This window comes from Schistocerca nitens, chromosome 1 (assembly GCF_023898315.1).
Source record: "Schistocerca nitens isolate TAMUIC-IGC-003100 chromosome 1, iqSchNite1.1, whole genome shotgun sequence".
NCBI classification, from domain to species: domain Eukaryota; kingdom Metazoa; phylum Arthropoda; class Insecta; order Orthoptera; family Acrididae; genus Schistocerca; species Schistocerca nitens.
The window spans coordinates 632984362-632997480 of NC_064614.1; the positions used below are offsets into that span (position 1 = coordinate 632984362).

The 13119-nt window shown below is 38.7% G+C and overlaps 1 protein-coding gene across 1 annotated transcript in view; it reads left to right on the forward strand.

Moving 5' to 3' along the window:
* Positions 1-403: 403 nt before the first annotated feature.
* Positions 404-13119, forward strand: part of LOC126257955 (serine/threonine-protein kinase D1) — a 191641-nt gene continuing 178925 nt past the window's right edge. Inside the window, exons 1-2 of the mRNA XM_049955604.1 lie at positions 404-570; positions 1117-1156. Of these exons, the coding sequence (XP_049811561.1) occupies positions 1148-1156 (9 nt within the window). The 5' untranslated portion in view covers positions 404-570; positions 1117-1147. The remainder of the gene's footprint in view (positions 571-1116; positions 1157-13119) is intronic.

Below are 13119 nucleotides of genomic sequence, written 5' to 3' on the forward strand. Positions count from 1 at the left end.
CCTGACCAAAAGTCTTGTTCCTCCTGCCACCGAACTTCACTAATTCCCACTATATCTAACTTTAACCTATCCATTTCCCTTTTTAAATTTTCTAACCTACCTGCCCGATTAAGGGATCTGACATTCCACGCTCCGATCCGTAGAATGCCAGTTTTCTTTCTCATGATAACGACGTCCTCTTGAGTAGTCCCCGCCCGGAGATCCGAATGAGGGACTATTTTACCTCCGGAATATTTTACCCAAGAGGACGCCATCATCATTTAATCATACAGTAAAGCTGCATTTCCTCGGGAAAAATTACGGCTGTAGTTTCCCCTTGCTTTCAGCTGTTCGCAGTACCAGCACAGCAAGGCCGTTTTGGTTAATGTTACAAGGCCAGATCAGTCAATCATCCAGACTGTTGCCCCTGCAACTACTGAAAAGGCTGCTGCCCCTCTTCAGGAACCACATGTTTGTCTGGCCTCTCAACAGATACCCCTCCGTTGTGGTTGCACCTACGGTACGGCCATCTGTATCGCTGAGGCACGCAAGCCTCACCACCAACGGCAAGGTCCATGGTTCATGGGGGAAGTATGTGATATTATCTCCTGTTAAATCAGCTACACCCTTACCACAAGCTGCTGCAAAGAAGCTTTAGTCACCAGGAAATCCTAAGTCTCCTCCATGATGCTCAAGGTTCTCAAAGATGGGTCTACTTTTTTTTATCTGAGATGTTGCTCAATCAGTCCAATAAAGATAGAATGCAATTTTATGGTCTATTGTTGGAAATCAATTAAAGTAGTGTAATGAAAGGGAACAACATACTTGTTATGATTTGTAAAATCAGGTATAAAGCCATATGAAGCTGCCTTTAGTTCAATTCTACCAGTATCATGCTAGTACAGCACAACTGTAAATAATGTGACACTTTCAAAACTTCAGTGACCTTATATTATTTACCTTTTAAAACTGATGACACGGTACTCTGATAAATCAGAATGCAAAATTATTTTGCCACCCATCAAATTTCTCTTCAGTGCATGAAATTCTAATGCTGTTGCAGACATGGAGGTCTCAGCAATATTTGAAGTGCAAATGCTTCTGCAGTGGTTATGAACTGAGTCATCTTTGTTGCAGCTGATGTTCCACAGACCCAGTGGATTTGGTGATGCCTTTGGTAACTATAACTTCAGAAAGAAATTTGTTCACAGTGTTTACTCCACAGTTTTGGCACTCTTGCTTTGAACAGGTGACATTTTCCATTGTGCGGTGTATTTCAGCAACAATTGCATCTGTATTGCATAGAAATCATGGTGTCTTACGGAAACGTTTATTCACTAGTAACTATGCATTCTCTTCATATATGCACATGCAGACCTCCTGACCATTTTGTTGTAGAGATTACACATGGAGTAATGTTCTGGGATAACTCATCTTTAAGAAAGAAACTCTTCATTGTTAAAAAAAATAGTTGTAAAAATGTTGTGTGGTGCTCACCAACAATCATGTTGTTGACATCTGTCGAAGTAGTTGGGCATTCTGAGTACAGCATTCTGCATTCCCTCAAGAAGTCTTTTGTAAATAATCCACTGCAGTTCAAAAGAAACAATGATTTACATAGTTTCAATACCAGAAAGAAAAATGACCATCATTACTCCACATTGAGGTGTTTTTAGCACAAAAGGGGGTGCACAATACTGCGGCCAAAATTTTTCATCACTTACCTAGTGATATAAAATGTCTGACTGGCAGCAAAGTAAAATTTAAAATAAACTGAAAAAGTTTCTCCTTAACAATTCCTTCTGTTCTGTTGAATAATTTCTATTCTTGTAATGTCTAAGAAGTGATGCGTAGGAATTACGAACTCTAATCTGTAAACTTGAAAATGATCAGCATGTAGTTATATTTACAAAGTAATTTGTAGTGTGAATATAATATTATTCATTCTACATAATTACAATTTATCATGCAAATGATCCAAGTGACATGAAACTAAGTGTTAGATAGAACGTTTTATTATTACTAAGACCTGTATGTATATGTGACTGTTTTGTAGACCTGTTTGATATGCATTTCGATGTACCTGTTCTGCATTGGAACACTATTTTAATACGTTTGACATCCTTTCTGTTGGGAGATATCTTGCAAATATCATTATATATAGAGAGAACCTTCATTACATAGCAGATGTCTTGTGCAGTTTTATCAGATCTGTCCATGTGTGATGTTTCACCTACAACATTTATTTATTTTTGTTGGTGACAATTTGCTGTAAATTTTCTGTAGTACCACTGTCGTGTTTAGTCAGTGATTTTTTTTTATTTTTTATTTATTTATTTATTTTTTTTAGTGCTTTCTTAACTTGGCATACTGCTTTTTGCCAATGGTTGTGGAGGAATTTGTGAACTTTTGTGTCTTAGTTCTGGTTTTTAAATTTTTCTTTCTCTTGCTGATAATATTTTCATTCTGCAACCCTTTCATGTTGTTCTTCCTTTTCCAGCCAGTGTTGCATTACTTTTCTTCTCTTGATGATACTGTCTTTCTAGTTTTCTCATCTTCCTTTCCCAGGTGTATGAAATGTGGCCACTAGATTTAACCATCACAGAAACATGACCATATTTTGGAGTAAGAATAGACTTGGTAGGTGCTTTATGAAAGCAGAATACTACATCTCATATTTCAGAAACAAACATAAACAGGCGGGAATTGATTGTTAAAATAGACACGCTTGTTGATGAAATTAAAGCATAGAAGTTCTCTGTCCAGATGGCATTTCCTCACAGCTTTATACAGAAAACTAGCTTTGCTTCTTAGAATGTGACTAAAACTGCACAGTCAGATTGTTGGCAGCCAGTTTTAGATGTGCTTCACAGATAAGCTAGATGCAGTTGTCAGTGGTACCAACTTTGCAAAATACTTTCCTTTTGCTTTGGGGGGAAAAATTGTCACATACCTAACAGAAATGTACAGTTTTGGAGTTTCCTGTTACACCAGTTTTGGTACTTGAATTTCTATTGGTTAATTTTGTTGTATTTGGAAAACACATATAATTACTTTTTGTTTCTCATACAGCTTTCGCTAGTTTATTAAAATTTTAAATACGCATATCTTGTCCAAATTAATGTGACATGCTCCTATGCTTCCTTGGGCTACACCTATTGATGCTTTTGTTTTTATAGAGCGTTCACTGTATGATATAATGTACTAGGCCCTATTAGTTAAATTTTGTTTTTGTTGTTGATCCATTCTGTAATGTCATTTGTGCCATTCAAGTCGTCTGTGGTGCTGTGTCTACTTATAAACTATGCTTGTCCCTTTATGGGAGAATGGTGGTAGGTTTGTGGTTTTCTTGCCTCTGTCTGCTGTCTGGCAGTAGAACAAGTAGTGTTGTTCCAGTTACACATAGATGTCTTCCTCCACAGATATTCTGTAAGTGTTGGAAGTTTTTTCCCCCTTTCTTTTCTTTTTCCTGTGGCTTTAACTATTTGGAGTGAAATGACATTCCTTTCATAATTAAGTATCTGTGTATTTGATTCAGCTTTTGAAATATACAGACATTTAAAGAAACTGTGGAATGCTTGAACAGTTTTCTGTTAGTTACTTTGTTATCTGAAATGTGATATCTATTGAACACTAGTTTCTTCTTCTTCTTTTTCATGCTCTTACTGTTTTCATTTGTTTTTCTACTCAAATTTTCATCGTATCTCATCTCGTGTTGAAGACATTTCAGATTAGTGTGGTGTGGTTTAGCATATTCTATCATGTTGCACTGTTGTTGTTTACTAAAAAATAGCACCTATTCTTTAATAGTTGTTTTGCTTAATTTGAAATTTTATTTCGATTTTCCTTTTATATTCCTATATGATCTTTTGATTTTTTGGTCATGAGTTTCTTTATTAAATAGCTGATCCTTTGGTCTATATGTGTATGGCAAAGTACAGTTCTAAGGAGTTGAACTGGAAGGCCAAATTATTCTGAAATAAATTCTCATAATCTACTGCTATAAAATGAATCTCACTTATTTCTCGTTTCATGTTAACTTTGCTCATCTACATATACATCCATACTCTGCTAACAACTGTGAAGTGCATGACAGGGGGTACTTCCCACTGTATCAATTGTAGCAGCTTCTTCCCGTTCCATCCCTGTACAGAGTGCGGGAAGAATAATTGCTTGGAGATTAATTGCTCTGTAATTAGTCTAATCTTATTTTTGCAATCCCTAATGGACTGATGCATAGGGGGTTATAATATATTCCAAAATTCATTGTTTAAAGCCGGTTGTTGAAATTTCATAAGTAGGCTTTCTATTGATAATTCGTGTCTGTCTTCAGGTATCTGCCAGATAAGTTTCTTCAGCATTTCTGTGACACACTCCCATTGGCCAAACAAACTTGTGACTATGTATGCTGTTCCATACCTCTTGTTACTCCTATTTGATACAGGTCTCACAAAGTTGAGCAAATTCTAGGGTGGGTCACAGAAGTGATTTGTAAGCATTCTCTTTTGCAGACTGACTATATTTTCCTAGTATTCTATCTGTGAATCGAAGTCGACACTTGCTTCATCTACTTTCTTTCTCTTTTTTTTTAAGTGCACAATTTTACGTTTCTCAATATTTAAAGCTGGTTGCCAATCTTTGCACACTTTGAAATCTTATCAAGATCTGACTGAATACTTGTGCAGATTTTTGCAGAAAGTGCTTCATTGTAGATAATTAACATCATCTGTGTACAGTCTGAGGTTGCTATGAAATACTGATATTCCCTGCAAGGTTATTAATACACAACATGAACAGTCAGTGTTCCAACACACTTCCCTGGGGGCACACTTGAGTTAATTTTACAGCTGTGGATGACTCTCTATCCAAGATAACTTGCTGTGTCGTCCTTATGTAAAAATTTTCTCTCCAGTAAAATTTCACTTGGTACCCCATAGAGTCCTAATTATGATAATAAGAGTAGGTGTACTGATTAGTCAAAAGCTTCAAATGTTTTTCGGAAATTGAGAAATACTGTGTCTACCTGACTGCCTTGTTCTATGGCTTTCAGAATATCTTATGATAAAAGTGTGAGTTTTTGGATTCCAAGGAGGTAGGCATGGAGGTGGTTGTTATGTTCAAGATACCTCATTACATTTGAGCTTAGAATATGTTCTAAGATTCTGCAACAAATGGATGTCAAGGATACTGGACAGTAGATTTGTGAATCACCTCCACTAACCTTCGTGTTGAAAGGTCTGATGAGTGATTGCTTCTAACTACTAGGCCTGATTTTTTATTCGCGGTATCTACAGTAGATTATGGTTAAAAGAGGGGCTAACATGGCCACAGATTTGATGTAGAATATTGTAGCTATTTGATTGGTCCCTGGAACTTTCATTGATTGTAGCAGTTTCAGTTGTTTCTCAACATTTAACATCATTCACTTTGAAGTGGTGCAAGAATTAAAGTAAAGCAATGCTTCTAGTTTTTCCTTCATAAATCAACATTTGAAAACAGAGTTAAGAATTTTTGCTTTGCTTTGCTAACCTTAATTTTGGATCCCAGCTCGGCCGTGATTGTCTGGACACTAACTTTGGTACCAATAACAGTGTTTACATATGACGAGAATTTCTTTGGGTTTTGTGAGAGTTTTTTTTATAATATTCTGCTACACTAGCCATGGCAGCCTTAATGCTTTGTCCTCTTTAACAGCGAGATGCATTTCATGAGTATATTTCTATCTATAGCCAATGCTTTGTTTAACACCTATTGTACAGTAGGCTCTGTTCCTTTGAAGTTTCTTTACAGTTACTTTATAGCATAGAGGGGTCCTCTCAACTATTTTACTAGATACACAGCTATAAAGTGCATGGTATTGTTTTAAACCCTCTTCCACAGTTCTACATGCTGCCCTTCAGTGCTAAATGTTTGGCTTTCTTTATTAAGATAAGACTCTCTTGCCTCTTTATGTAATTTGTTGAATATGTAAATTTGTCTGCTTGTTTAATTGTCCTTAGTGCTCTGGTAATCATTGTTGTTAAAACTGCCTGATGATCACTGATACCAGTTTTAGTGCTGACATTCTCAAAGAGGTCAGATGTGTTAGTTGATTTTAAGTCCAGTATTTTTCTGTCAGGAGTGGTGTTCTGAGCTATTTGTTCTATACAGTTCTCAGGAAGGCATTTTATAGTGTTTCACAGAACCTCTTCTCACACCCACCATTTAAAAATCTGTAATTTTCCTAATTGATAGTTGGATGATTAAAGTCTACTCCAATGGTGACATGATTGGAGAACTTTCATACAAGTGATCCTAGGTTTTCTTTAAAGTTTATGGTTAAATCTAAGATCATTTTAAATTGGAAAGTGATTTTGAAACATCACATCTTTCTTGCATGTAATAAAATGTAATCAGTTTCGTTTTCAATTATATTTGGCCTTTGTTAAGTGAACATTTTATTTTTTTCTTGTGTTTTAAGGATAAATATGTTGCTCTTTTCAGCAAATTCCACCCCAGGCAGCTCATAACTCTTCTGTGATTACGTGCATGATGAGCATCAGGCCCCAGGCCATTATAGTACTTCTTCCTTTCCTGTGGTGCAGTACCACTCTCAGATTATATCTTTCCTCAGACTCGGTCCCTAGGACAGATTTCCTGCCAGCAACCTAACTTGCTTTTAGGACAGTGATTATGGCTTTTCCTATTTTGTCACGTTGTTTTCACCACCTGTTTTGGTTAACTCACTTTTGGTCCCCACATCTGGGTTTGATCTCCATCTTTTCAAAGGTTTTTGCAGAAGTGTGGATCATGTGGAAAAAGTTGTCGAGCAAGGTAGAGCCAGTCTAGGTGGGAGCTCAGTCAGGTACCTGTGTGGTAGTAGCCCCCCTGACGAAGCCAGGAACACACTATCGATGCCTGAGCTGTGATTTCTCCATGCATGTCAAGGAGAGCTGTCTTTCCCTTTGGGGTGATGGGACTCTGGGCAGTGGCCTTCAAGCCAGGTGCCCATTGTTTTGGCTGATTTTGGCACCAGCAGGAGGGTCCTCATTTGGAGTAGGTGTCATTGTAGCAGATATTGGGTATAGTGAAAAGACCAGCCGATAGTCATGGGGCTCTGGCAGTCTCGACAGACCTGAATTTTCAGTGCAGATACTTAAAATCTTAAGAACTTTCCCTTCTTGACATGTCATGGAAAATTTTTCACCAGGACTTAATACCGCAGGCAGATGTAGAACTATGTGAACAGTTGGAGAAATGAGGGCTCCACTCCTTATATTCTGTGCCTGAAGGCCCTTCAGACAACAGGGTTATCACTGGAGAATTCCTCTTCACTTTTGAGAAGAATTTGCTTTCTGTCAAAATTAAAATCATGGTGTACCATTCTGATGTGAAGCCGTATTTCCCACCCTTGATGGTGTTCTTTAAATGTCAGCACTTCAGACGTATGTCTTCTTGGTGAACAAACGACACAACTTTTGGAGACTGTGATTGGCCGCTTCATGAAAACTTTACATTTGAGGTAGCACCTTTGCGTGGAAACACAGAGATGAGCAGCCTTCCCAGTCCCCAAAGTGTGCTACCATACTTAAGGAACACAAAATCCAGAAACTTAAAGTCTCTGACCATCTCTCATATTTTGAAACTCAGAGAAAGTACTCTACTGTGGCCCGGTCATTGGCATTATCTCAAGTATTTACTTCCTCCGTTCTCCCAATGTAGACCTCTGGTAGTCTTGCAAGTAAATCGAGCCTTGGAGCAGATATACTCCCTCCTCTGGTGATTTCTGCAGCACCATCTTCCAGGTCCTAGACTCCATGCATCTGGCTGTAGAAGCAGCATGCTCCTCCAATGTCTACTGATAACATTGTTCCCTTTAGGGAAACCTCTACCTGGAAATCTACAGATCAGCTACCCAAACACCAGCCAGTGACTGAGGTAGCCGTGGACTGTTGGTCTCAGAGTTGCCTGATCTTCTTCAGTTTCTAACTGCACAGCGGATCAGCTTTCTCAAGAGTCCCAACCTTCTAAAATAGTTAAGGAGATAAATTAGAAATCTCAGGAGAAAGCTACTCTGGTGTCCATATAAATGCCAGATCTCCCAGTGCCGTTGGAATCTGAACTATAATCGTTGATGTTGTTCCACCCATAATGGTGAGAGACATGATGGTGGGATGTGACAGGCACTGTAGGTCCCGTCACACCTAACCAGGACACACTTACTCTGCATTCTGTGGGAACAATACTGACCCCGAGAGAACATCTGGAGGTTTCTGTGCATTGATTTGCACAGATGTCATTGTGAATGGGTATCCCAGCAATCACCTTTTGTAACATTTATTTACTCTCAGGCAGGGTATTTACTTAACATGAGGTGGTTACTTAAATCTCACAATTCTCCCTCACTTGGGCATTTCAATGTGCACCACCCTCTGTGATAAGGAATACCGTGTTGTCTGGTAGGTACATAAAACTTCATTCCGATTCCAAATTGTCTCGTCAATGATGACACTGCTACCCACATTATTGGCACCTATGATACCTTTTCGGCTGTCAACATTACAGTCTCTTCTCCCAGTCTTGTGTCCTTGCAACAGTGGTCTCTATGCAATGATTTTTGACAGTGACCACTTTTGGTGATCTTGTCATTTCCTTGGTATCACAAAATGTACCACTTGCCATGTTGGGCTCTCAGAATGGGTACCTGGCATTTGTTTACATGTACCATCATCTTCATCTTCTCTTCACTAGTTTTCATTGAAAAATTATAGGAAATGCATCTGATGTGATCACCTATGCTGCTGGAAATGCTATCCCCCTTTCTACTGGGGGCTGGTACCATAGTCAACCAGAGACATTGTAACAGCTATTCAGGACTGTTGTAAGGCCCTGCATCCTCTACATTTACAGCTAACTCTTCATCTATACTCTGCAAACCACTTTGAACTGTCCAGCACAGGGTACATCCCATTGTACCAGTTATAAGAGTCTCTTCCCTTTCCATGCACATATGGAGGAAGACAGTTCGAACCCATGAGGCCATCCTGATTTAGGTTTTCTGTGGTTTCCCTTCTCTAAAGGGTAGCACAAATGGTAAAAACTCGTGTCGTCTGCAAAAAAGTACTAGTGAAAGGGTATTCACACGAATAAGGAACAGCAGAGGACCCAAAATTGGATGCTGTGGGACTCCCTTTGTAATAACTCCCCATTCACTAGAATTTACCACACTCCCAACATTATTTCTGGTATTCAGCACAACTTTTTGCTTTCTGCTCGTTAAGTATGATTCAAACCAGCTGTGTGTATAGCCTTCAATTCCATAAAACCTGAGTTTTTCTAAGAGTGTGACATGATCCACACAGTCAAATGCCTTGGAAAGATCACAGAAATTACCAACTGGCAATAATTTGTTATTTAGGGCTTGTACTATTTGATGGGTAAATGTGTAGATAGCATTCTCAGTTGAGTAACCCTTCCGGAATCCGAACTGTGACATGCTGAGTAAATTATTTTCACTTAAATGAGAGACTACTCTTGAATACATAACTTTTTTGAATATTTTAGAAAATGAAGTCAACAATGAGATTGGTCTATAATTATTTAAGTCACTCTTGTCCCCTCTCTTATGAAGAGGTTTGACAATTGCGTACTTCAATCTGTCTGAAAAAATTTCCTGTGCCAGCGAAGCATTACATATATCACTAAGGACTCCATGTATTAAATTAGAACAACACTTCAAAATTCTCTTAGAGACTCCATCAACACCACATGAGCTCTTGTTTTTCAGTATATTTATGATTCCCTTAATTTCAGTGGGGGATGTCTGTGCTATTTCTAAAGGCCTAAAGTCCTGAGGAATGACATTTTGACATATTTTTTTGCTTCTTCAACTGGACCCTTTATCACTTTTTTCTGCTACATTTAGAAAGTGATTGTTAAAAATACTTGCAACTTGTGAATCATCACTCACATCACCATCATTTAACTTTATTGCTTGTCCATATATTTCCCTCTTCCTCTTACACAATATCTTAATTCCCTTAGTAATCCATGACTTACTTGCCTTTGTAATGGCTTTTTTGGATAACATTTCAGAAAAGCAACTCTGAAATACTGAGACAAATTTACTGTGAAATAAATTGAATTTGGCATCAACATCATTTTCTGTGTATACTTCATCCCATTCTACCTCTTCTCTGTACCCTGTTCTCATAAATGAGCCTCCCTGCCTTGTATGAACCAGCGTGAAGCCTGTAAGGTGCTATATGTGTTATTTCCATTAACTGTGCATCATGATCAGATAGCCCATTAACAACTGGGTACATATTAATTGTTTACATCTACATCTACATCTACATCTATACTCCGCGAGCCACCTTACGGTGTGTGGCGGAGGGTACTTAATGTACCACTATCTGATCCCCCCTTCTCTGTTCCATTCACGAATTGTGCGTGGGAAGAACGACTGCTTGTAAGTCTCCGTATTTGCTCTAATTTCTTGGATCTTTTCGTTGTGATCATTACGCGAGATATATGTGGGCAGTAGTAATATGTTGCCCATCTCTTCCCGGAATGTGCTCTCTCGTAATTTCGATAATAAACCTCTCCGTATTGCGTAACGCCTTTCTTGAAGTGTCCCCCACTGGAGCTTGTTCAGCATCTCCGTAACGCTCTCGCGCTGACTAAATGTCCCCATGATGAATCGCGCTGCTTTTCGCTGGATCATGTCTATCTCTTCTATTAATCCAACCTGGTAAGGGTCCCATACTGATGAGCAATACTCAAGAATCGGACGAACAAGCGTTTTGTAAGCTACTTCTTTCGTCGATGAGTCACATTTTCTTAGAATTCTTCCTATGAATCTCAACCTGGCAGCTGCTTTTCCCACTATTTGTTTTATGTGATCATTCCACTTCAGATCGCTCCGGATAGTAACTCCTAAGTATTTTACGGTCGTTACCGCTTCCAATGATTTACCACCTATGGCATAATCGTACTGGAATGGATTTCTGCCCCTATGTATGCGCATTATATTACATTTATCTACGTTTAGGGAAAGCTGCCAGCTGTCGCACCATTCATTAATCCTCTGCAGGTCTTCCTGGAGTACGTACGAGTCTTCTGATGTTGCTACTTTCTTGTAGACAACCGTGTCATCTGCAAATAGCCTCATGGAGCTACCGATGTTGTCAACTAAGTCATTTATGTATATTGTAAACAATAAAGGTCCTATCACGCTTCCTTGCGGTACTCCCGAAATTACCTCTACATCTGCAGATTTTGAACCGTTAAGAACGACATGTTGTGTTCTTTCTTCTAGGAAATCCTGAATCCAATCACAAACCTGGTCCGATATTCCGTAAGCTCGTATTTTTTTCACTAAACGTAAGTGCGGAACCGTATCAAATGCCTTCCTGAAGTCCAGGAATACGGCATCAATCTGCTCGCCAGTGTCTACGGCACTGTGAATTTCTTGGACAAATAGGGCGAGCTGAGTTTCACATGATCTCTGTTTGCGGAATCCATGTTGGTTATGATGAAGGAGATTTGTATTATCTAAGAACGTCATAATACGAGAACATAAAACATGTTCCATTATTCTACAACAGATTGACGTAAGCGAAATAGGCCTATAATTATTCGCATCTGATTTATGCCCCTTCTTGAAAATGGGAACGACCTGCGCTTTCTTCCAGTCGCTAGGTAGCACTGTCTATGAAAATGTTAGTGATAAGTGACCTACTACCCTGCTGCACATGAGTTGGGAAATTTACAACAGACACTAGATTGAAACAACCAAACAAAGATTCTAGCTCATTTTTCCTATCCGTGTCTTTTAAGAAATCTACATTACAATCACCACAAACTGCCAGCTGCTTCTTTTTGTCTGATAGGTAGCTCAATAATGCCTCTAGATTTTTTATGAATAGCTGAAAGTTACCTTGAGGGGATCTGTAGATTGTTGCAATTACTGTTGTTGTTGCTGTTGTTGTGGTCTTCAGTCCTGAGACTGGTTTGATGCAGCTCTCCATGCTACTCTATCCTGTGCAAGCTTCTTCATCTCCCAGTACATACTGCAGCCTACATCCTTCTGAATCTGCTTAGTGTATTCATCTCTTGGTCTCCCTCTACGATTTTTACCCTCCATGCTGCCCTCCAATACTACATTGGTGATCCCTCGATGTCTCAGAACATGTCCTACCAACCGATCCCTTCTTCTAGTCAAGTTGTGCCACAAGCTCCTCTTCTACCCAGTTCTATTCAGTACCTCCTCATTAGTTATGTGATCTACCCATCTAATCTTCAGCATTCTTCTTAGCACCACATTTCAAAAGCTTCTATTCTCTTCTTGTCCAAACTATTTATCGTCCATGTTCCACTTCCATACATGGCTACACTCCATACAAATACTTTCAGAAACGACTTCCTGACACTTAAATCTATACTTGATGTTAACAAATTTCTCTTCTTCAGAAACGCTTTCGTTGCCATTGCCAGTCTACATTTTATATCCTCTCTACTTCGACCATCATCAGTTATTTTGCTCCCCAAAAAGCCAAACTCCATTACTACTTTAAGCGTCTCACTTCCTAATCTAATTCCCTCAGCATCACCTGACTTCATTTAACTACATTCCATTATCCTTGTTTTGCTTTTGTTGATGTTCATCTTATACCCTCCTTTCAAGATACTGCCCATTCTGTTCAACTGCTCTTCCAAGTCCTTTGCTGTCTCTGACAGAATTACGTCATTGGTGAACCTCAAAGTTTTTATTTCTTCTCCATGGATTTTAATACCACTCCAAACTTTTCTTTTGTTTCCTTTACTGCTTGCTCAATATACAGATTAAATAGCATCGGGGAGAGGCTACAACCCTGAGTCACTCCCTTCTCAACCACTGCTTCCCTTCTATATTACAATATTCTGTTACTATAGAAGTATATTGTAGTAGCAACTTAACAAGCACATGCTTCAAGGATCTGATCTACACAAAAACTATTTGTTTCAATATTTTTTACTTTGTGTCTAGTTTTTATATAAGTAGCAACTCCTCCTTTTTCCGTGTTGACTCTACATGAATAAGATGCTAATCTGTAATCCCTTAAATTTAACTTCTCCATCCCTGTGGTTACATGGTGTTCATAGAGACACAAAACATCT